The sequence below is a fragment of the Aegilops tauschii genome, chromosome 3 (assembly GCF_002575655.3).
Source record: "Aegilops tauschii subsp. strangulata cultivar AL8/78 chromosome 3, Aet v6.0, whole genome shotgun sequence".
In the NCBI taxonomy this organism is placed as follows: Eukaryota; Viridiplantae; Streptophyta; class Magnoliopsida; order Poales; family Poaceae; genus Aegilops; species Aegilops tauschii.
In genome coordinates, this window is record NC_053037.3 from 592,368,456 (window position 1) to 592,393,964 (window position 25,509).

The following is a 25,509-nucleotide window of genomic DNA, read 5'->3' on the forward strand; positions in this document are numbered from 1 at the left end:
CGGCTCTTCGGCGCCGCCGCCAGGCACCATCTTCCGCAATTCCATACCGTCTGGTGCTCACTCCTCCGGGCCCCGACCTCAATACCGTGTCGGCCGCTTGATAGTGTAAACTGTAACCACACAGTTAAAATGTTTTGTCGCCAATATGTACATTTATCTCACACATGCATGCAACAGAAAACTCACCGTGGGCCAAATGATGTGAGGAGCAGAGCAATTACATCCAGCAACAAATGACCAGAGTGTTTGTTTTTAACTTATTTCTACAATTGTATTGCCACACAAATCATGGTGTGATCCTGCTTGGGATAATCTGCTTTCAACCAATGATACTCGGAGAGAAAAATGAACATGGTTGGCAGTTACAGTGCTCCAACACAAACATAATTTGGATCCAGAGCCCAGTCCTTTCTTCTGCTTGTCAGTACAAGTATTATTTCTTCAGCTTATGCTAAAACCGAACATCATATGAAGCATTAGTTCCATAAAGTGTTTGGCAGCTAAAGTGAGACACAATTCCAAACAATGCAACAGAAAGAAGGAATTACGACAGATCATTTCAGCACCGGACTAGATGGAATGAATTGCAACAGAACATTTTACTGAAAAAGTGGACTATAATGCAATCATTCTATTTGAAAGTATAGCAAGAGACCGAATTAAGAGGATAATCTGCCACATTTAATCCTCAACTAGAACAAAACTAGATAAACACTCAAGAATAAAAAGAAGACCTGGATAAAAGGCAAAGTCCATTTTCAGTTCAAGAAATTGACCTATGCCGAGTGTGTGCGTGCCGCCAGCAGAAGCGCTTCCTGGTGTTGGTCGGAGACGGTGACAGTCCTGTCCCAGACTTTCATCACACAGTGATCACCAACTCTGCCCGAATTCTGCTTGTCAGATTACTGTTGTATTGCTGCCTGAGGCATCATCCCCCTGGTGACAATCGTCGGAGCTGCCGGACAGTATTGACTACATAACTATTTTCTGCACGCATGTCGCTCAGAAAATAGGCGATCCATGGTCAAGGAGTCAAGATGTATTCCTTAGATTTGAAGATATGCTTGCTCAGGGCTAGTGGGATCTTGCTGTTGTTATACGTTCGTCGTCATGCAGTCGGAATTTGTCTGAATTTTGAACGTACCGGCTGCAAGGTAGGTTCCAGCGAGCAACTTCTCACATTTTTTCTTGTTCCCCATCACCTGTTTCTTCTTGCTGCATGCAGGAACAAAGAAACGCATCTAGAATGCACAGGGTGCCTGGTCAGCGACAACAGCAACATCTAGAATGCACAAGTAACTGTGAACACCAACTCTTCACCTTATCCATGATTCACACGAAACCTAAGATATGAAATAAGAGCACCCATGAATCCATGATAGCAATCCTGGTTGGATCCACCCACCATATTTACTTTTGCTCCCAAGATTAGGACTTTTTTTTCTTCGAAAAGGGGGTTGATTCCCGGCCTATGCATCAGAACGATGCATACGACCATATTATTAATAGAGTATTAATACGCAAAAGGTTCAACATAAGTCTTCAGGTCTCTAAAAAAGAACGGAAAAAGGCTCACAAAGAGCAAGCAAAATACAGGAAAGCCACAACCGGCTGGCATAAAAAAGATAGGAACAAGGCCATTTCAGGAAATACTAGACCATGGATGCCTGACTAATTATTACTCCGTATGTTCCTACCAACCAAATTATTCCGACAAGTATTCTTCACAGCACCAGCAACATTGCAATGACTTTTTGGCAGTAACTTGATCAATCAAACTCAGCATTACCACAGATTGGTATCATCAGCCAGCTTTTCTATTCAAACCAAGACTTCTTACAAGAGCTTCCTGATCACAGCTTTATATGCATCGACAGAGAAGCCCGCAGGCTCAAACTTGATATAGCAGCTCAGGACTCATGAGGATACTAAGTTACTCAAACTTGATCATCAGCTACAACAAAACATGGAAACGGGAAACCAGTGTACATTGGCTAAATATTTAATATCATGAAACCACTGGATGACCTTTTGAGAATAACTGAAAGAAGAAAATCTCAATTAAAAACCAAGCCAATTCTTCAGTTCAAAGGAAAATAGAAACACGACACAGATCAATGGCAACTATTTTAAAAAGCTGGCCAAAAAAATTTCATAATTTTCAGAATCAACATGCTAACCACTTCAGCCCAAATGGATTTTCACAGTTCACACAAGTATAAATTTCATGCAACTATTAAACGGTCAGTACTTTAAAGGAAACTAGCCGGTTCATAGTGGACCAATTCATACGCATTGCGCCAATCACAGGACAAAAGAACATGGCTGACACTTACAGAATTTAAAGTGGAGCACAATCTAGAATCTGACCACGATAACCTTTCTACTACTTATCAATATAAAGGTTCCATTTCTTGAGCTTATGTTAAGATCAAACATCACATGAATCATTGATTCTTTAAAATGGTTAAAGATAAAGTGAAGTGATAAATATAACTCCAAATGATACAGCGTAAAGGAAGAATTAAAACAGCATGTCTCAATACCTAACCAAATGCAATGGAATCATGAAAAAGAAATGAACTGCAGCACAACATTTCATTGAAAAATTGACTATAATTAAAACAGGATAATCTGCCTAATTTCTTGTCAGCTAAAACAAAGCAGAGAAACATAAATCAAATATACATTTGCTAATTATTTAGTATTAAAAGAGCACTGGTAATCTATAAAAAGAAGACCTCGATAAAAGGAGAAGTTAATTCTTCAGTTAAGTAAACGAAGACTTGCAATTTTAGCATCAAGACTCACGACAGCCACTTCAGCCAGAAGAATATTCAGAGAAATATAACATAACCATGAAACAGTCAAGCTTCTTGATCATAACTTGTCTATGCATCAAAATGAAACTAGCAGGCTCATAGTGGACCGAATACATACACACTGCAGCTCATGAGGATACTGGCAGTTGGGCTAGAATCACCACTTGACATAACATCCGTCAGATGAAAGGCGGAGAGTTGGCAACATAACCCTCGAGTGTCGGAAAGAAGGTATGTTGAACAAGAGTTTGCTTGAGCCGAAGATTTACAGGACCAAGGCCTCTGCGATGGGAAGTAGCGACCAACTTGCCACCAATGTCAACCTGAAGTAGCCACTCACCAAAATTGACCAGTAGGAACACGTTACCATCCAAAGGCATGACCACCACCCAAGAACTTTCGTCAAACTTTCCAAACCGCACAGTGGGCTCTGCAACTGAGAATTGTACCCGATATTTGCATGCCCAGACCCCGTTCTCGTAGTCCTGTGCCATCCAGATATCAATGGTTGTCGCTGTATAATTTAAGCCGGATATGCCAAGCATTTCATCCATCTCAAACAACTTAGCATGGCGAGGAACAACTGGCGGGCGCATCTACCAGAACAACTCAGTGGTGGTGTCGAATACCATTATCATGCCGCCTAGTGGGTGCCAATGCAGGCTACCACGAAACAGGAGAAATCCAATGATGTATGTCAGTAGCTCCGCATCAAGGAACCCTATGTGCGTCGGTGGCTGGCCGAAGCCTAATGTGAAGATGTAGCAGCCGTCTTGAGTGGCGGCTTCAGGTAGCCGTCCATCATGCATCCGGTACGTCAACAGTCGGTAGTCGCCGGTGGGGATGTGTGGGTACATTCCCAGGAGCGAGTCCTGGACGTTAGAGCCATAAGCCAACGGGAGGAGAGCATACTGACGAGTGGCAGGGTTGCAGACGGAGAAGCGCCAGTCAGAGGTGCTGGTGTTGCGGAAGGAGAGGACGAGGAGGCCGTCACAGCAGGCCTCCAGAAGGTGGAAGTCGGAGGCTTGCTCAAGCCGCGCGACGGGCTGGAGCTGGTGCTGGATCTGGCCGGCTGCCCGGTGGTCGAAGGGGATGATGTACAGGGACTCGACCTTGTCGCCGACGAAGTTGTAGCCGCAGAGGAGGGGGAGGGTGGGCTGGAGGGCGTGGTGGGCGAGGAGGAAGCGGCGGGCGGAGGTGGCGCTGCGCCAGGCGCGGCAGACGGCGCGGCAGCGGAGGAGCGATTTCGGGGGCAGCCGGACGACGATCTCCCAGATGGTGATCTCGTCCGGGAGGCTGCCGTGGTGAGGCGGCGCCGTTGCTCTTGCCATGGTCGCCGGCGGCGTCCAGCAAGAGGAGTGAACTGAGTGGTGGACTGCTTGTGGCGGCAGTGAGTGACGGCGGCGTCGAGGGGAGCAGAGAGGTAGGTTTTGCTATGCTCTCTTGTGGATTTGATTGAACTGGGCTTAAACGGGCAGGGCCAAACCTGGGCGTGGGCTGAAGCCTTCAACTGGCCCAGACACTCGGCCAGTCGGCCGGCTCCTACTGATGCATCAGGAGCCAGCCTTCGGCTCTGAACCCTACCGCGAACGGCGCCGCCGCATTCCCGTACCATCTGGTGCTCACTGCTCCGGGCCCCGACCTCAGGAACTCGTCCAATCGTCCTCGGGCTGTCCAGGCATCTGCTCATCGAAGGGCACCAATTGATGTCCGCGTCAATTGAAATCCAGAGCAAGAGCAAGGTGAATGTTTTTCATTCATTCGAATTCGTGTACTGCATTTTTTTTTTGTCCACTGTAAAAATTGAAGAACAAGTGCGTCTTGAGTGTCTTGAGTCTTGTACTGTTAGATTAGCCCACGATACAGGATTCAGTACACTTCAAGCACCGCCATGGTTTGCTGCAGAATCTCAAACCAACCAATTAACTACAGAATCTGAAACCTCGTGTTCAGTTCAGTCCGAATAATATTATCTTTTGTTATTGGTAATTTAGCTCATGTTTATCTATTTTGTTGGATCGTTAAATGTTGATTTCTAGTTCTACCATAGCTGTGCAATTGAGCTATAGTTGTTTATGCCGTGATATGGATACTTTTCTGGTTAGTTATAAGCACTAAATACCCTGCAAAAAAAAGTTATAAGCTCTGAACTTTTAGTCCAGGCTTGCTTGAATCCTGGCTCCACCAATAATATATATAGCTTTTTTGCTTAACTTTTCATCATGTATGATAAAAATGTGAGGCTCTAGTTAGATCTCTTGTCTGAACTTCATTGCCTCATGGGTTGTATGCAGACTCAACATGGACACCCTTCATCTTGTGCACGTCAAGCTTCTGGCTTCCGACCTCCTCACGCTAACTCCCCGACATACATCGCCGGCTTCCTTTGTTCGCTGTGGCCGTACGGTTGCTCGTGCCGAGGTTGTCGGGGTCGTTGTTTCACGTGACCGCAGGGAGAAGTTTCTGCGCTTCCTGGTTGATGATGGCACTGGCTGTGTACCATGTGTCCTGTGGCTGAACCACCAGTACCTAAATGCGAACAGCTCATCCGATTCTGATCCAACTGGAGAGATGGCATCGAAAATGTCGGAGGTGGTACGCCTGGGCACCCTGTTGAGGGTTCGTGGGAGGATTGTCATGTACCATGGAACAATTCAGATTGCTGCTAGAGACGTGGTCCTAGAGGAGGACCCTAATGTGGAGGTTCTACATTGGTTACAGTGCGTTCACATGGCCAAGGAATGTTATGATTTGCCACTACCTTCTGCTTGAGGTTTGCCTTGGAGGATCTTATGCTCTGTGTTTCTTTCTGTGGTTACTGTTGAGCCAAACATCGTTAATCAAATGCCTTTTTTGGTTAACTGCATCTGATTTACTTCATTTATGCATTAGGGTCAGTTGCAACTGCTTTATAAGGTCTAATGCAGAGGCCCCTAGTGATAGCACACTGCACTTGTGTGAAGTAATCAAGGTTTATGAGTCAACGAGTTGTACCGATGTTGAGACTCATAGACTAATCGTGACAAGTCGACACTAAAGTTGCGATTCATAGACTAGTCGACACTGAAGTGTAGTCAGCCCTGGAGTTGCGCCTCATAGACTATTCTATAGACTAGTCTTGACTAGTCCTTCGACTCGTAGTCCATGAAAGTAATGAGTGGGTCCCTGATTCTGAATGGTACAGAGAAAGTATGGTGTAGTCTCTGCTTTCTTTGTCTTGCTGTCACCTAGTCACCTTCCTGGCATTTACCACTCTCAAGTTGATAGGCTGATAGATAGTGATGTATTAGAATCCATTCCACCAGTCGAGCCACATGGTATTGAAATACTGCCCTCCGTTCACACTTCACCGTCTATATCAACTATTCACAAAGAAGGAAATGGAACAGCAGTTCACCTATTTCAACTGTAAGGTTAGTTTTCGTAGTTCACTCTAAATTTTCCTCTCTCTTCTCCACCCAGTCCTATCCCCTTCTCTGCTCCTGATTCCTCGTCACTTGTTAACTCAAAGAAGTGGGTAAGCATGCATCTGCCTTTTCTCCACTTGGTCATCATCATGCTCCTGATTCCTTGGCCCTTCAGTTCAGTGCTTCTGTGCGCACCTGTCAGTGTGCTTGTCCCTGGCATGAGACTCACTCCTGGCAAAACTCTCACCACGGACCAAGGTTCGTTCGCCTTAGGCTTCTTTACCCCCTCAAATTCAACTGAAAATACATATGTTGGCATATGGTTCAACAATATCCCGTTGCGCACCGTCGTCTGGGTTGCCAACCGTGATAATCCGATCACCGATGCTTCATCCGCGGTGCTTAGTATGACCGAAAACTCTAGCCTTGTGTTGTCCGAAACCAATGGCCACCACATACTTTGGATGGCAAAAACAATCACTGGCGGCAACTCTTCGGCCAAACTTCTCAACAATGGAAATCTTGTAGTCCTATCATCAGACGGTGCCATGTTATGGCAGAGCTTCAAAAACCCAAGCGACACCATCCTTCCTGGCATGCCTATGCGGGCGACCCACAAGACACACCCACCATGGCGGATCATCTCTTGGAAGGGCCCTGAAGATCCGTCAAAAGGCAGGTTCTCTGTTGGGAATGACCTTCGTCTGGAATGGGTCAGTGCCATACTTCCGTGGTGCTGTGTGGAACGGCTATGTATCCTCCAACGCGGGCCTCCAGGCCGTTAGTCCACTCATGTATTTGACGATTTACATGGGGACCGATGGTGAGACCTATTCAACATTTGGACTATCAGATGGCTCCTCCAGGATATTTTACAAGGTTGACTACTCTGGAAAGACCACGCTATGGAGATGGAATACCAGCTTGACAGATTGGGCCCCGGTTGCACCACTGTGGCCAGCTTATCGGTGTAATCTCTATGGATACTGTGGTGCATATGGCTACTGCGACAACACAGAGGAAATTCCTACATGCAAGTGCCTTGATGGATTTGACCCTAGTAACAAAACAGAGTGGGTTAGCGGCAATTTTTCTCATGGTTGCCTGCGAAAGGAGGAATTACAGTGTGGTGGAGAGGACAATTTCCTGACCTTGCCAGCAATGAAGGCACCAGACAAATTTGTACGCCTGTGGAACAAAAGCTATGATGACTGCAAAGTGGAGTGCAGCAAAAATTGCTCATGTGTAGCATATGCTTATACTAATCTAAGCACCAGCTACATTGATGGGGATGCAACAAGGTGCCTGATGTGGACCGGGGAGCTGATTGACGTGGAGAAGGGTCGCACCATCGGCTATGAGAACCTGTATCTCCGCCTTGCTGCCTTGTCAAGTACGTTCCTCTTTCTACTGCTCTTGTTTACGTTCATGAATGTTTCAGTTTAAGAATTTGTGTGTAACATAAGAAGCAGAGCATGACAACTTGCTGCTTTAACTTGCTAATAAATTGTCAGTTGCTGACACTTTGGCTCCACCACTACACGCAGCAAAGCAAAATCACTACTTGCCGTTGCCATTTGCTTGGTGTTTGTACTATGTATATATGTCAATGCATTTAGCATGCCAAAATGATGGTACAGACAACACTGTTAAAATGCATTGAGCCCAAGTGCACTTCTAAAACATTCCTGATGCAATTAACTAAACTGTAGGTTACTCGTGATACTCAGACAAAAAGTACTACTCCCTCTGTTCCAAAATCTAAGGTGTATTAGTTTTTCCAAAAGTCAAACATGTGCACTTTTCACCAAGTTTTTAGAAAAAAATATGAATATCGATTAGATCCATCGTAAAAAGTATTTTCATATTTTATTTATTCTCTATTGTGTATGTTGATATTTTATTATATAATCTTGGTCAAACATACACAAATTTGACTTGCACAAAAATCGATACACCTTATATTCTGGAACGGAGAGAGTAAAGATTTACAATAAATTGAACCTCAACATTGTTCCTTTTCAGGGAAAGGGCGAAAGAACATCGTGATAGAAGTTATACCAGCAATTTCAGCAAGTGTGTTGCTGATACTTCTATTGGCGTGCCTTGTATGGTTCTGCAAGTTTAAAGGTAGTCCATTGATTTTATTTTTTAAGCTGTTTGGAAGACACATATTGCGGCCTTTCTAAGACAACAAAGATGATACTTCTCTTAGGCAAACATGACAAGAAAGGAAGACCAAAGAGACTGATAATGGGGGATTTGCGCATTAGTGATGGACTCGGAAAGGAAACTCATGAACTTCCATTTATTAGCTTTAAGGAAATAGTCACTGCAACAAACAACTTCTCTGTGTCCAATTTGTTAGGACAAGGCGGCTTTGGTAAAGTTTACAAGGTAAACGTAGACACAACAGCGTGTCCCTAATTGCACTGAAATATGACAATTTTGTCCCTTTTTGCTGTGATTCGAAACTGAACCATACTATTTCGTATCCTTAATTTTCTCCTCGTTGGTATAATGCAGGGGCTCTTACATGGCAACAAAGAAGTTGCTGTTAAAAGGCTCGGTAGAGGTTCTGGACAGGGAGCAATAGAGTTTAGGAATGAAGTAGTCGTGATTGCTAAACTGCAACACAAAAACCTTGTAAGGCTTGTCTGTTATTGTGTGCAGGGCGATGAAAAGCTACTTATTTATGAGTATCTACCAAACAGAAGCCTGGACACCTTCCTTTTCAGTATGTTCTGATCACAAATTAATCAGTTAAAATCATCTGTTGCCACATCTTAAATCATAATCCGTACTATTTTTGCAGATTCTCAAAAGAAGCCAATGCTTCATTGGCCAACACGATTCAGTATAATAAAAGGAGTGGCTAGAGGGCTACTCTATCTCCATCGAGACTCAAGGCTGATGATAATTCATAGGGATCTGAAAACAAGCAACATTTTGCTAGATGGAGATATGAATCCCAAGATATCTGATTTTGGCATGGCAAGAATCTTTGGTGGAGATGAGCAACAAGCGAACACTAACCGAGTTGTCGGAACATAGTAAGTACTAACTTGCGTCTGGTTGTTCATTAAAGTCATTCATATTTAAACTCAACTCGAAATGCACAAGTCTTGCTGATGATATGATTTATCCAGCGGTTATATGTCTCCGGAATATGCAATGGAAGGCCTCTTTTCTGTCAAGTCCGATGTCTATAGCTTTGGGGTCTTGCTCTTGGAAACTGTAAGTGGGATAAGGATTAGCTCAACCGAGAACATCAAGGAGTTCCCCAACCTTATAATATATGTAAGATTACGATTTGTCATTGCCAATGTCTGCAATTCCTTTGACCACGTGACCTAATTTTTTATTTGATTTATTCAGGCATGGAGTCTATGGAGGGAAGGGCTAGCAATGGATTTGGTGGATCCATCAGTTTCAGAGAGCTGCTCGAATGAAGAGGCTTTATGTTGCATTCATGTTGGGCTCTTGTGTGTTCAGGATGATCCGGATGCCAGACCACTCATGTCAACTGTTGTATCAACGTTGGAGAGTAGAAGCACACCAGTTGCAACGCCTGATAAGCCACTGTATTTTTCTCAGAGGAATAAGGTAGCAAAGAGAGCAGACTACGGTCAGGACTCTGTGGATATGGAAGCCCTTACAGTACTGGAGGAGCGATAGGGTCTCGAAGTTTTCAAGTTCCACCCGTGCACTGTTTCCTGTTCTCCCACGCTTGCATTGAGATGATTTTGCAGCACTCTTTCAAAGCCAAAGCTTCCAAAAGGTGTGATTTCACCCCCTCAGTTCAAAGATGGAATCTACCGTGGGAGGACAAGGTTATGGTCAACCTTGATACTGCCATCTTCTTACAATCTGAATATATTGGTGCTGGTGTTGTACTTTTGTGTCCCGTGATCACTTCTATGAGAATGTTTGCGATCCTGAACCCGCTGAAGTAATGGCCACTCGATGTTCTTTTATCCTGTTCTCTTGTTGATGGTATTCAGAGGAATATCTTAGCTTGTGATTGTTCATCTCTGGTGTCCAAGCTGAATGCCTCTGAAGCTGAACGATTGGCTACTGGTGCTGTCGCCCATGACATCAAGTTATTACCGTTGTTGAAGTTTGTTTCAGTTTCCTTTATTCATGTTAGTCGAGCATATTAATAGGGCGGCTCATGCTATCACGTGATCTGCGGAGCATGTTGTCGTAGGTGCTTGGTATGTCGAAGCTCCGGATTTCATCGGAGCGGTACTTTGTAATGAACTTGTTGTGATTTAATCAATGAAGCGCCGCCCATTGCCTAAAAAAACTTGCTAAAGTATTGAGCTGCCACTGGAATCACACGCACTGGAGTCTTCATTTACAAATATTTATTTCAGTTTTGTGGCATGCTACTAATACCTCTGGGGTTTCACTCTCTGAAGTTTGGAGCATACCAATTTGTGATTCCTTCTACAAAAGAGTGGGAGGGGGGCATCTGTTTATTTCTTTCATTTTTTTTTCATGTGGAAGGGGCATAACCACTGAAAAAAATAGCGCGCTATAACACCGCTAATAGCACGCTATAGCATATAGAAAATTGTCTTGCTAAATAAATCAATGTGCAATGCCTCGCTAATAGCACACTATAGCGTGCTATAGCATGCTAATAGCACATTTTCAGGGGCCACGCTATTTTCTGTAGCGCGCTATTTTTTTCATTGGGCATAACCCCTCTGCCACTTCTAAGGGGTATTGTATTTTGATCCAAAGTAATGGTCCAACGCCTTTGACTGGACGGAATCTTGACGGAAGGGCATTCGAGCAACCTCAGGAGTAAATCTAAGCTCTATTGACAATCTTAATATAAAGAAAAGCATCTTATAAGACTGAACTTGTACCAATTTGTTAGAAAAAACATTGGAAAAATTCCAAAATAAACCTTGAACTTGTAGACGAAAGCTAAACCGAACCCTAAACTTGTAATTCTGGAAATCGGCACACCGAACTCTTTGATCCCGGTCTATTTTGAACCTTGAGGGCCTTCCAAACAGGGATTTTCGACCTGGCAGAGCCAAATCTCGAGATTGTTGGCTGCGGACGCGATTCGGCCGGCCCATCAGGCGTGAAGCAAAGTTTTTTTTTACTTTTCCATAAGGCGCAACGTAAAAATACCCAAAATAAAAGAGATAAACTGGGGAGGCAGGGAATCGTACCTGCGACTAGGAGCTGCCGATGTGTCAAAATGATCTGTCACTGATATAATTAGAAGCCCAACCATAGTTTATAGAGACCACAGCGTCGAGATTTGAAAACGTTTTTAAGAGCAAACTTTGAAAACGTAAAAAAAATTGAAATCCCCAAACATTTTCTAAAGTGTGAACACTTTATGGAATTCCGAATACTTTTGGAAGAAAGAACAATTCTTTTGAAAACACAATCAGTTTTTAAAAAGCGAACACTTTTTGATACATAAACATTTTATGAAAAGGTGAAGAACTTTTTAATCCTGAAAAATATTTGCACAGACTTTCAAACAAAAATTGTTTTTTTTTTTACTTTTTTTCCATAAATTCAAAAATATTCGGGAATTTTAAATAATGTTCGCGCATTTCATAATTTGTTCAAAAGTTTAAGAAATGTTCATGTTTCCTACTTTTGGTCAAAAATTGAAAAATGTTTCGTGTTTTCAAAAAGTGTTTAGAATTAAATTCAAGTTCCGTTTACATTTTGAGTTTTTTTTTCACATTTTTCAAAAGATGTTTGGAATTCCAAAAGTTTCAAATGTTTTAAAAAATGTTTGGATTTTCAAAAATTGTGTCACATTTTCCAAAAAATATATTTATGGAATTTCGTAAATTATATGCGTTTAAAAAAATTGGCATTTCAAAATTGTTCACATGTTTTTTCAAGAAATGTTTAGATTTCTTATCGAGGTCGCGCTATCTATGTCATGAGCAGCCTTCAGAGTGGGTGGCTAGTTGCGGGCGCTCTCTGTGCGAGATCCCGAGATTGAATCCTATAAAGCACTCTGGTTAGCATATTCTTTTGCCGCTCTGTAATATTTCGTCGCTCGTTATAAAAGACAAGTGGCTTTGTGTATTTCAAAAAAATGTCATTACAAAATAAAAATGAATTATGATCATTATGAAAATGAAACAAAAAAGAAAAGGAAAAATAAAAAAATAAAATCAGAACAGCGCGAGCGACTGCGCTAAAGGACCGGTCCGATTCCTGCTAATGTCCAGCCAGCCGGTCAATAATCCTAGTATTTGACTTGCCACGTCAGCGAATACCAACTAAACGCCCTGAAGGTTCAAAATAGGCCGTGGTCAGAAAGTTCGGTTTTTGATTTACCTTTGGTCTACAGATTCAAGGTTTGTTTTGAACTTCTTTCCAAAAAAATCTGGACACAAATGCACATCAGCTCGGGCGCAACGCAACACATGCGCGGAGCAGGACACGAGAAAGGCGAGCAACACAACACGCACAAAAATCCAGAACGAGATCCTCTAACATCACGAAGGGATGTTAGAGAAGCTACAGTACCCTAACATCCCTTCTTCACATCCATATGATTAAGCCTAAAATGACTTGAATTAATTTGCAAATTACAAATCTATTGTATACATTTACAAAAATTACATACAAACAAAATTATGATGCAATAAAATTAATTTCGGATTTTATTTTCTATGAACAGTAATTGCGCACAGTGTCTTTGCTAAAGTGCACGTGACATCATTTCTTTGTTTTGCACTGGGATTACACTGTAGCTACGTGACATCCGATCCTTTCCCCAAAATTCCGTTGCGGAGAAACCAAGGGAAGGGAGAGGCCCAAGATCGCAACAGCGCGCACATTTATTTCCTTCTCTACACTGCACGCGGCGCACGCGGACCGACCGACACGACACGACAGATCACACAGCGGGGCGACGAACACAAGAAACGCAGAACGAGATTCCTCGGTGACCCTCTCCGCCTTGCGCCGGCCGGTCGGCGACCGAGCCGAGGCGCGGCAGCCTACCGCCTCCGGGAGCGCGGCTTGACGTTCTTCCTGGTGCTCCGGCGGACGTGGCAGAGCACCCAGTAGTGGTCCTCCTCGCCGTCGTCGGCGCGGCGGTAGCACCGCGGGTCCGTGATCTCGTACTCGGACATCACCCACCCGGTGCTCCGCCGCCCCTGCGCCCCGTCGCGTGCGTAGAAGCAGTACCGCGTCATGGACCAGCGCGCCACCACGCCCAGCTCCGTCACGGACCGCCGGTCCTCCCTGTTGCCGCTGTGCATCCACGTGCCGCCGCCGCCCTCCGGGGTGCGCCGCGCCTGGGCGCCCTTCCCGCGCCGCCGCGCCGCGAAGAAGTAGCCGTGCCCGCGCCGCAGCAGCCCGTGCCGCTCCAGCAGCTCCCACGGCGGCGCGGCGCACGGGTCCGCCTCCACCACCGCGCCCGCCACGCGCGGCGCGAACCCGCGCAGCTGCGGCCGGAGGAAGTGCAGCACCAGCTCGTCCTCCGTCGGCTCGAACTCGATCTCCTCCTCCTCCCCCACCTCCTGCTTCACCTCCCCTCCGCCGGCGCCGGCCAGATTTATCTCCTCCCCCATTTCCCCGATGAAGTCTCCCCTTCCTCCTTCCTCCGATGAAGTCAAGGCTCAGCCACCCGACAAGAAGATGCGGCTGCGTTTCTTTCCAACCACCACAACCGCTGGTACTTGTTACATTTCCCTACTCGGCCCAACACGCGTAGCCCGCCGAGATGGCCTGCTCGATCGGGCCCGATCGGGGCAGCTGTGAAGGCACAAAAGGCTCAAAAAAAAAAAAACATCAAGATAAAAAAAAGCAGGCAAGGCTCTAAATTCTTATTCTCAAAAAACAAATGGCAAGACTCTAAATTTGGCGCAAATCTCCTCTTTTCTTTCTGGGGTCAATTTATGCCGTGTAAATGGAGATCACTAGTAAGTAAGGATGGAGAGATACGCATCGATTCTATAATTGTGATAACATGATCACTAATTAAGTAGTGCGATATGGCGCCCATGACTTTTTTTTTGCGCAAAGATTTGGCGTGCATGTCAGTTAGTATATATGGCACATCGGGGGAATGAAATGTCAAGGCCTCCCAGTACAGTGAACTTCTTCTAGAATGCAGATCAGGGTGTAAGTCATGTCCGACGCGGATCCTTAAATCATCCATACGTTTGGACGTGTTTTTTCATCCAACTAGATGATACCCCGCACGTTGTTGCGGGACTTGTAGGGGTTGGGGGCAACAACGGATGGACTTTTAGTTGTCACAATGTAGAATAACAGGATAGAGAATTATTTGCATGTTTTTTTTTCTCATTAGATATTGGTAAGCTACAAATCAACCATGTTACATATATATACAACCACGAACTGGATAAATACATGCATGGGGGTATTTACAGTATATCTACATATCACCAAGGCAGTTCTTGGCGGTATGTTGACTCACTAATTGTACTTCCATGAATGTTAGGGTTAGCTTCACCGAATCTTGGACATCATTTGTATAATATTTTGACAAATCAAGAATAAAGTAACCCAATTATTAGTAAAAAATGCGAAAATACTTATAAATGTAAAGATGCAGTAATGAAGCAGCTATGTTTCAGTCGTAGTACTTCTCTTTTGCGAGAATCAGTTATAGTGCTTTTTATTTCCACATTTGTCTATTGCCCTCAATAGAAAAAACTAAATAAATTAGTAATATAAGATTGCAATTTTATATATAGAATTGTGATAAAAATGCCATGTACGTGTGTATTGTGCCTTCTCCCGTGCACTGGCGACGCCGTACAGGCGTGTCCCGCTTAGCGGCACCATAGGGGAGGCTCCCTATACCGGCGATGGTGTACTCAAAACGGTGTGTCATGCGTAGCAGCACTTCGAAGGCGGCCACCATGTTGCAGAGGAGGCCACACGATGTCTCCCGGTAGACATCATGAAAGGGAAGTTGACGTATTGTTTCAATACTTAGTGAAAACTGTATTCTGAAATCTAACTCCAGACTAAGGTGAACAAATCAGTAGAAGAAAGAATGTGAAACCTGGTCCTTACATAGATGTGGAACAACAGTCGGCTTCAGAATATAGCGTGAGCAGAAGTACGCCCCAATTATGGCGTCAGACCAACGCCCATTGAGACCTGCCATCAAGGAGATGAACATATAAATTCCTGAAGCTCAAGCCATGTCTTGGCAAGATTCTTTTTTTTTTAAGTCCAGCCGGAGAGCTGCTGGTTATCATTGATAGAAGAAGAACACACTGTACAGAGGCAAGTTACAGGGATGAACGAAGGCTAAGAGAAAAAGAAAATAAGGAAACTAGGGCGGAAAACTATGATTACACGTGAAGCCGCAGGTGGGAGCACCTGCCAACGCCCACATTGTTTTGGAGGGGGCACTTGATTGAAACGACAGTGACCTGCTTGAGCTAAGATGTGCTGCTGTACAAAGCGTCGGTAGGCCTCCACTGTTTGGACATGTAAGCTGTGGCATTGGCCTGCTCAAGTTAAAAAGATGAACCCAAGGGAAACCAATCGATGGAAACGGATGGGTTAATGCCTCAGTCAGTTTCCGTGCATTTGTGGCTTTATTTGTGATCGGAAGCGTCCGTTGGTGCCGGAACATAAGACGATCAGCAGCAAGTTAATGCGATGTTATACGTACCGGTTGGCTAGCTGGTTCACTGATTTTCTTTTGAAGCTATGGTTCACCGAACTTAAAGAAGAGAAGGTGATGTTGCAAGTTTTTGTACGCTGGTCAAAATATTAATAATTAATGACCTGGGAGCATGCATGCAGTAGACCACAACGGTGACATGTCAATGTGCTGATGTGGATAATCTGCATGTTGAGAGAATACCTTATAGTGGAGAGGAACTTCTTAAGAATGTAAGATGTGGGTCTGTATCGGTTCGCTCGGCGGTTCGAACGCATTTTTTTCCGCAAACCGAAACAAACTAGGGGCGTTACGGGCACCTTGACCGCTGCCACCTACACTTCTGTCTGCCCTGGCCCACCCAAAATCCTTCTATCTCGCCCGCGTGCGTTCCGGCCCAGCGTCATCTGCCCGCATTCATGTCGCTATGAGCGGCCACTCTGCATTGACGTCAGTCCAGAGAGGATGCGAACTCTCACTGGCGTCGGCATTGAAGCGACGCGTCGACCGAGGGAACGACGCCCGCTGCACAACTGGCTGAACACGCCTCCTCGCCTGCATCCATTAGAGCCATGTGTGCGCCGAGAAACCTACTCCGGCAACATGTCGGTGAAGACTTCACCGACATTAAACACACGCCGGTTGGTTCCTCGCGTCCATCGACTATTTAAACAAGGCCAGACACCGGGCAAGAACCGCGCCACACCTCCACTCTCCATCTCCTCCTTGCACCATATTCCTCACACTGTCCATGGCATCCGGCGAGCAGGAAGAGGGGGTCTCCCGCATAAAAGCCGGCGGCTAGGTGGCCCGCCAAGCCTGTCGGATATGAGCTAGGCAACTCGCTGCGGCTCGATCTCCCTCGCCGCTTGAGGCCATCATTACCATGGGTGAGGCAGTGGGCTGGCGCATGGAGGAGCAATTGGCCGTTATAAGCTGGCGCGTGTTTCAACAAGTCATCGCTCTGAGCTAGCTTGCAGAGGAGCATGGCGACATGGGCAAAGTTGTTGGCGTGGACGAGGCAGTGTGGTACCGCTCCTCCCACGACATCCGCTGTGAACGTGCGCGGAACCATGCCCTGCCCATGGAAAAGAAGTCGATGCCATGGAGATCAATGAGGCGGCCAGCACGTCTGCGTCTACCGCCCACAGCGAGGAAAAGTAGATCACGGGAGATTGCCGCCGCTTGGGTCCCACGAAGGCCACCGCCGGCGTGCACAGCCGGTGTCTTGCCCTCTTCGCAGGCCATCGTTGTCTCCCGCCCCAAAAACCAACCTCGAGTCGTGCTTCTCGGAAGAAGAGGCCATTCCGATGAGCGAGGCAGCCGGACATAGGGAAGGTACGGGGGAAGCAAAGGCTAATCTTCCCTTCTCGGTGAAGCATATCCCTCCAGGGCATCCGACAGCCCGACGAGCGTGGTGCCGGACATGGGGAAGGCATGTCAGAGGAGCGGGGGAGGGGGGGGGGCTTCATTTTCCAGGGCTCATGGCCGGCTGGAAACGGGGAACGAGCGTCGGCGGTCATTTTAGACTTGGTTTAGAGTCCAGTCTAGTTGAAAAATGTCTAAATGTAATGAATTTTCTCCGGTTTAGATGAAAAGCATCGGGTTTTATGTAAAAAAAATGTTCGGTTTATTTGAGTTTGAATCAAATTTGTTCAATTTTTTTGAATTTCATTTGAAATATAACAGACATATGTGGCTGGATTTGGATGGCCGGCGCCCGCATCCGTGTCTGTGCTGAGGATGCCCTTATAGCTTTTGCTCTGCTCTAGGCCTAGAAACTTTGGTGGTTAATGTGAGGTGGTTACGTTCCATAAGGTATGATTCTATCAGTGAGAGCGAAGGGTGGGTGGGTGGGGGGCTTCTTAAAAAAATCTGGAATTTCATTGTGATAACATAATTTCCTGAGGTAAGTTTTACAGCCCATTTAATATATAAACATAAGAGGGTGATCTGAGAGGGGCGTTTTGGCTCCCATGCTCAGTTGAGCCCGGGAGTGAACAAAAAAATTGTTAAAAAATACTAAATAAATTCAAGAAAATCCAAATTTTCCTGGGTGGAGAAATATGACCGAGTGCGTGATATCCGTGCCAAATTTCAGAATATTTGAATGTCTGAGTAGCTCTCAGTAAAAAAGACAAATTTGGGGTCTATGAAAAAGGTTATTCTTTGTGCACTGTTTGGATCCGATTTTGTTTTTTTGCTGAGAGCTACTAAGATGTCCAAATATTTTGAAATTTGGCATGCGCCTCACGCACTAAAATATCTTCCACGCAAAAAATCTTTGGAATATTTTGAATTTTTATAGTACTTGTTTTGATTTTACTGTTCATCAGGTGTAGATGAGCCTGGGCTCAGAATTGGAAATTCGGAGTGATCCCCACTACTTCTAATTATCTTAACATTCGTACTTTCACATCATCCAGATTGCCGCAGATGTTAGATTACTAACAGGATCCACTAGCATTCATCCTATCTACTCATGTGAGTCCGTACAATGCAACATGCATTAGTGCATTCTAAGTGGGTTTCAAATCACATTGCATTTGATTGTGACATGCACAACTTTTCGTGTTAAGATTTTTTTGCTGATGCAGAAATCTCTCACATAGGTTGAATTGTAAGAACCGAATTAAATTTCTACACAATATTTAGAAACTACATATCCAATTCCATGGCAACGCGTGGGCTGCCATCCAGTTTATTATGCATTTAAAGCATATAATCATAAGATACAAACTTATAAATAAAATTTAACAAACGAATGTGGACAATAAATTTGTAGTGGAAACTATAAATGCTTCGCTTGTCCTTGAAATTATCCCGGCATGTATGAAACCAATAGTGTCTTTGAAATTTGTATCTTATGTTTATCAAAAGTCAAACAAGCTTAATTTGACCAACCCTGTAGAAAAATGTGCTAAGTTCTACAACACCAAATACACATAGTACCAAAAAAGTTCATAAAGAATCTTGTGAGACTAATTTGGTGTTTTGGATGTGGATGTATTTTCTATAGACTTTGTCAAATTGAAACATGTTTGACTTGGGACAAACACATAACTTCGCTTCTTTTGGCTCTGAGGTAGTAAAATGGTTATACTAATCATGAAAAATGTTGCCATGGATAAAAAAATGTGTGTTCTTAGAAATGTTCACCTTATTCACAAGTACATGCATTCTTCTTCTCTCTTTTAAACAAAAAAAAGAACTATTAAAACAAGAAAAGTATAACGAGCTAGTGTGAATAATAAAGTGTGTGTTTTTAGGGTGAATAATAATGTATGGTGCACGAACATATTTTATAAAAGTGAGAGTTGTATGAAAATACTCCTAGGAAAGCACCACTCTTGTGTAAGATGCAATGTTCACCGCTCGAGAGAGAGTCTAGACAAAGGCATAAAAATTGGGAACAAATTAAAACAAGAAAAAACAGAAATAGAAGTATAAAAAACATAAAATAATTTCGAAACCCCCCAAAAATGAAAAACTATGAAAAGTAAAAGAAAGGAAAAGTGGATAAAATGAAAAAATAAACTAACAAGAAAAGGGGGGGGGGGGGGGGGGGGGTTCAGAATTTTTTTTTGAGGGTTAACAAAATCAGATAAGTTCCAGCTTTTGTTCTTTTTTTTAGAGTAGCTTTTGTTAGGGGTAAAAAAAAGGGGGAAAACAAAATCAGATTATTTTTAGAGGTAAAAAAAATCAGATAAGTTCCAGCTTTTGTTCTTGCTGGTCCGGTACAAATAGGAACTGTGGGTTTGGTGGTCTTGCTACTTTGGGCTGTAGCTCTTTTTCTCCACTCTCTCGAAAAATCACCACTGTTTCGTCTCCTTATTTCGTTCTCCATCCGCCCCCATTGTGCCCTAAACCCTAGCAGATTGGTAGCACCTCCAGAGCAATGACCCATCAGATTGGTAGCGGAGGAGAGTTTTTCCGAGCAAGGCGGAGGAGAGTTTTCAACTCCCCATTTCCAGGAGTAGCTCTACCATGTCGGCCGCCGCCGGCAAGCCGTCCCGGTCCGCCTCCGCCATCACTGCCTCCACCGCGAGCGGGTACCACCTCCTCAAGATCGATGGCTACTCCCGCACCAAGGGCGTCCCCTCCGGAGAGAGGATAAAGTCCCGCCCTTTCACCCTTGGAGGACATCGATGGCACATCGATTACCATCCCAACGGCCAGAAACCAGAGTACGCAGACTACATATATCCCTTTTCCTTGTTCTTGATGACAACGTCAGCACGGCGGTGAAGGCGCAACAGAAATTCTGTTTTGCGGATGAGGAAACGAACCAAGCTCCTTCGCTGGTATCAACAACAGTAGACAGCTACACTTCTCAGCAGGGCTGGGGAATCGCGACATTCATCAAGAGGGCAGACCTGGAGAAGTCAGAGCATCTGAAGGACGATTCCTTCACCATCAGGTGCGACATCGTTGTCATCGGCGACTACCGTGCAGAGGATTTACCCGAAGAGACTCCTCCAGCATTTGTCACTGTGGCCCCATCTGACCTGCACCGGCATCTCGGCGGTCTCTTCAAGACAGAGAAGGGTGCCGATGTGGTTTTCGAGGTTGGTGGTAACACTTTTGCTGCACACCGGTGTGTGCTTGCTGCCCGATTGCCAGTCTTCAGTGCGGAGCTCTTTGGCGGTATGAAGGAGGGCGACACCGCAGGTGTGGTGCGCATAGATGAAATGGAGGCAGAGGTGTTCAAGTCGTTGCTCTGTTTTGCGTATACCGACTCCTTACCGGTGACAGAAAAGGAAGATGAAGATGTCATGTGCCAGCATCTGCTTGTCGCGGCCGACAGGTATAACATGGAGAGGCTGAAGAGTATTTGCGAGGAAAGGCTATGCAAATACATCAACATAGGCACAGTAACGACCATCCTGACGTTAGCGGAGCAGCACCAGTGTGACGGCTTAAAGAAGGCATGCTTAAGTTTTCTTGGCTCCCCGGCAAATCTTAGGGCTCTGTTGGACAGCGACGGCTTCGATCATCTGAGCAGGAGCTGCCCTTCAGTTATTAAGAATCTGATTGCCATGTCGTCCCTCGTTTAGTCGTTATTGTTTCTTTAGAAATTATATAGTTCCAGGGTTTGAAGTGGTTTTCTTGTACTAGTAATGGTGCTTAGCTCCCTGGTTTGGTTTCAAGACTTGTTATCTGCTAGCTATCTTGGATTCTTAGTAAATGACTGTCAGACTTCGTATCCTAACTTTGAGATGGGAAGTGGTATTATCGCACTGTCACTTTGTTTTAGTTTTGGTGTTTCGAATGCATGTCTGCATTCTTAAGTTTATCAGAAGTACTATCAGGTTCATGAATTCTATAGCTCTGTAATTGGGTAGCTATCTTGGTACACGAAAGCTTCTTTCCAAAGAACATGGAGCGATGCATCTCTGATTAGGAGCAGCCCCTCTTTCACGAGGAGTTGTTTGCCACACATCTATTCTGAAATTATTATCATGCTGCCCCCCTACTATTCCCATGTTTGCAATTATTTTGAATTCACGATGGTCATTCTGCTAGTAATGGTATTTGACAGCTTTTACATTTTCTTATTAGGAAATGTGTCCTGGCATATTAGTAAATTTATACTAATGGCATGCAGAACTATATATGCTTATTTTGGTCTCTGTTATGCTAGTTCGTTGCTATGTGCTTTTTTTCCTTTTATTTAGTAATAGCTTTGTTATCAAGTAGTCATGTACGTTGACTGATACTCGCAAGTTGTCTGGCTACTGTTTTTTTTTCTTTTCAATGAATGCTTTGGATGCCTACTGCAAATCAGGGAAAGAGCTGCTGGTTTAGAATAAATCTCAGACCTTGACTCAAATGCACTGAGGTGCTTCCAGTTACTCATGCACTTTGGCGTTTGATCTGGAACTGGGGGCGCAGATCTAAATTTTCTTTCTTGCGTCCTGTAGAGCAGAAATTCATGCATTTGCTGTTGAAATGTAAAAAGCCCTCTTTCCTTTCCTTGCAACGATGATTTAGTATTTTTCTTTTCTTTTTTGACGGAACTCTTATTGTTTAAGTTAATCGATTCTTTAGTATGTTCCTGTAGTTTGTAAGATTTAGGATCCTTGAATTGCATCACCATGTTTTCGGAGGTGGTTGAGTTCACATATGCACTCATTGCTACCTACACTACAGTTAGGCATGACTAGACACCTTAAATAAAATGTTGTAAATATGCAAAAGAAATCATTTCTTCCTGGATTTTTCAGCTCCAAGTTCAGTTTTATATTAGAGACAAAGAGTGTGTGCTCCCGTTGAAATGCACTAGCCGCAGAGCTGTTCTGTTATGCTAAGTGGAGTAGAGCTATAAGCAGTAATCCTCTAGCTGCCATCTATCTCAACGCTCATGTATTTCCTGTTCACAGGGTTGGTTAGTTTTTCTTTTGTTTTTTTTTGACAGCTGGGTTAGTCAGTTTGTATTAGAAACAATGATGATTCAGTGTACTAGTCATGAACCCGTGCTCCTGCACGGGCTAGTATTTTTCAAACATCATATATGTAAACTTAAATGACACTTACTCTTTTGAAAGATAACTCCTCTATGATAGTTAGGGATGCACGCTTGTGACTCGCATGATATCCTCTGACCCTCCTTAGACCTTAGTTAACCAATGAAATTAATTTTCAGAATTGGTGTGACATGAAAACATTTAGTTAATTGAATTGAACTAAAGATGTTCAGAGAATACCCTAAAGGGTGCACCTCTAAGTAATATTTCAACATATAATTTACAGGTTAAAAATGTATATATTTCTTACCTGCTTACTTGATTAGAATATTTTTATGTTCAATGGTCGTTACAAATGTATTTATCAACGTTTACTTGTGTTACTATCAACAACTTCAGATTTGTGACTATAATATGGAATTTAAATGTATACATCTGGTGAAAGACAAAATTTTCATTGTCTCTACTATTTAGTATAAGGTATTACATGTATCAGAGTAGCAAAGGAGAGGTAACACAGTGTTGAAATCCATATCGGTCGTATTCGGACAACAAACTACAGAGATCAATACACATAAGTGAATTATTTCATAGTAATTCTGAACTTCATGCAAAGATCTTAATCTAATCTTTGAGTTCTTGACATTTGTCCCATAATAGTAAGAATACTTTCATGGAATAGCCTGTGCTAATTCGGATGATAAATTTATATAATCGACATGAGAGAACTAAGACATTGCATGTGCACACTAATAATTCAGATGATACATTTATTTAATCGATATGAGAGAACAAAGACATTATTTGATAGCATATATGATCTATATGATAATTATTTACATAGTAATAGAAGTTTGTTTTGACTTGCTCCGCATCACACAATATCACAGATTACTACAAAGTAAAAATGAATTTATTTGTTCACATCATGCCACGCCCCCATGTACGTGTACTTCCTAAGTAGGTCCAATGGATAAATAGGGCAATATTTTATATGTGCATGCTGCAAAATAGGGGCGTAAATTTTTTTACTAATAACATTCCCAAGAGATAACTATATTCCCCTATATCCTATATATATTGTGTTCTTTTTGAGATAACTATATATATACTTATATTTATGTACAAAGTTGGCAACTGGCATAGCTCTGACAGTTGTAGTTATATACACATTTGCCCACTGAATCTTTATTCGAGGTTCTGAATACTCCTTTTTCATAATTAAATGCACAGATAACACACCAAAAATATGTATATTATTACAACGAAAATATATGTAATTACAACTGGAGAATCATTAGACCTCTTGACCAATACAGTTCATGCCCCAAACACTATAGATTTTATCTCTACGGAGCATTATTCATTCCAAAGTGTCTTACCTTGATAGTATGAACTCATTTACCGTCCTAGTGCTGAATGATTACGCATACTTGATGACTGAATGGAGACGTCGGGATAAAGAGAAGATAAAAGAGAGTAACTGCAGAAATTGCATGCGGATGCTTATCTCATTCCTTTCTTGTCCGTCGATCGGTTTTCTTTCATCCAAACTTCAGAGCGTTCTGTTGATATGACCGTCAGCCCGTCACATGATCTGGTGAGAGTCTCCTGTCTGCAAATTGGTCCCATCATAATGTCGCAAGAAGTTGTTGCCGGATACGGAATGGCATTACTGCATGAGAATAATTTGTGGAGAAGTTGAAATCCTCCAAGCAAATATACGCCCAGGATAAATAAAAAACTATGACAGCCTTTTCTGTTTTGCATCTTCATGTAACAGTGTACGTGCATGCAAATTAGCACATATTTTTTGTCTTGGCATCCTCGTCAGCAGGGACGACTGTCTAAACTGCTTCAAACAGTCGTAGTACACCTTCGCCTCTGATGCATTAACCATAATGTGATGAATTCATCTTCTGGAATAAAAATAGATACCGCCGGGTTACTACATCGACAGAACTTGAAAGCTGATGGGAGTCAGGATTTCCGTGCTTGGGCAGGAACATGCTCACTGTGGGAGACAGAGAGGCTGGTTAGATCGGACCCTGTATTTAGATTGTTTCTAACATGGATGCAGCAGCAGGGAATGTTCTCGATGATGTTCCTCTCTGTTGTATTGGCGAAACAAAGTCTTCTGGGGAGATCAAAGATTTATTTTCAGCAGCCTGGGTCATCTTTTTCTTGTTGTAAATCATGCAATAGTCCACTATGAGACGTGCTTGTCGTATAATCGTAGAACCGGCAACGATGCCGTGTGATACTGATGCAAGGACGCTGCAGTGTAGCTAGGATTAGCATAAGATATAAGATATACATGATCAAAGAAACGGCGTGTGTGTATATCAGATAAATGAAAAACCGAACTTGTGTACTCATTATAAGTAGAACTTAAAAAAATAGAATACTTAATCTGGCCGTATTTTTTTCATGTATGCAAATTTAATCCCACAACCGAATGTATCATGCATCACATTGGTACTCCATAGAAATCATAAAATCTAAACAAAAGGAACATGAAAATAAATATTGGAGCAACTATTACCCATGCTGAAAATATACAAATATGTAGTTGACTACCACTACTCGATTATTACTACTCAACACCAGGTGAGGTGATTCTCGACAGCAGCTTAGACATGATGATATCCTTGCTGTAATACTAATTCATATGAAATTGCAGAGGCAATCAGCTTCCTGTAGGAGACAATCTTCAGATGGATTTAATTGGTGTGCTCTCCGGGGTGGACCCTGCTGCTATTCATGTGGTTTCTCTGCACAGATTTGAGAACGTCAGGAGAATAGTTGGAAGAGTTCGACTTAATTCTTGGACGTGGCGTCAATTCTTGGACGACCGTGGCGTCATCAACAGGCTGTCATACTCCCTCCACTCTACAACCTCAACAATAGTGGTGGCTGCCCAATCGGATGTTGAACGTCCTTCTCCGCCGCATCATCCATCGTGGTTTGCAGTTTTGTCAAGGCATAAAAGATGAGGAGATTGAAACGATCTCCTACTCACCCCCATCAACCAAGACCGATTGCACCCCATGCATCCTGGTTAGCGCTGAGATTCGAAGGATGGGGATTTCGGAGAGGTTGGCTGGATTAGTTTTTCTTGGATACGGCTGAGATCGGAAGGAAGAGGGTCGGTG

The 25,509-nt window shown here is 43.6% G+C and overlaps 4 protein-coding genes and 1 pseudogene across 4 annotated transcripts; 3 read left to right on the forward strand and 2 right to left on the reverse strand.

The window, feature by feature from the left end:
* Positions 1-2,820: 2,820 nt before the first annotated feature.
* On the reverse strand, positions 2,821-4,294 carry LOC109735652 (putative F-box/kelch-repeat protein At1g15680). Its single transcript, XM_073511226.1, has one exon. The coding sequence runs from the start codon at positions 4,151-4,153 to the stop codon at positions 3,419-3,421; it is 735 nt and encodes a 244-aa protein (XP_073367327.1). The 5' UTR covers positions 4,154-4,294; the 3' UTR covers positions 2,821-3,418.
* Positions 4,295-4,344: 50 nt separating this feature from the next.
* LOC109735657 (CST complex subunit STN1) lies at positions 4,345-5,697 on the forward strand. The gene is made up of 2 exons (XM_020294868.2): positions 4,345-4,564; positions 5,117-5,697. Exon 2 carries the CDS (start codon positions 5,124-5,126, stop codon positions 5,592-5,594), a length of 471 nt encoding a protein of 156 aa, XP_020150457.1. The 5' UTR covers positions 4,345-4,564; positions 5,117-5,123; the 3' UTR covers positions 5,595-5,697.
* A 399-nt stretch (positions 5,698-6,096) lies between these two features.
* Positions 6,097-10,349, forward strand: LOC109735649 (G-type lectin S-receptor-like serine/threonine-protein kinase At4g27290). The gene is given in 8 exon segments (XM_020294861.4): positions 6,097-6,926; positions 6,928-7,622; positions 8,255-8,359; positions 8,445-8,626; positions 8,756-8,966; positions 9,045-9,282; positions 9,379-9,529; positions 9,608-10,349. Coding segments are annotated over 8 exon segments (2,463 nt in total). The 5' UTR covers positions 6,097-6,345; the 3' UTR covers positions 9,908-10,349.
* A 2,527-nt stretch (positions 10,350-12,876) lies between these two features.
* On the reverse strand, positions 12,877-14,024 carry LOC109735656 (NAC domain-containing protein 48-like). The gene has a single exon (XM_020294867.4). The coding sequence runs from the start codon at positions 13,807-13,809 to the stop codon at positions 13,234-13,236; it is 576 nt and encodes a 191-aa protein (XP_020150456.1). The 5' UTR covers positions 13,810-14,024; the 3' UTR covers positions 12,877-13,233.
* Positions 14,025-19,672: 5,648 nt separating this feature from the next.
* LOC109735655 (BTB/POZ and MATH domain-containing protein 1-like) lies at positions 19,673-20,944 on the forward strand (annotated as a pseudogene).
* Positions 20,945-25,509: the final 4,565 nt, after the last annotated feature.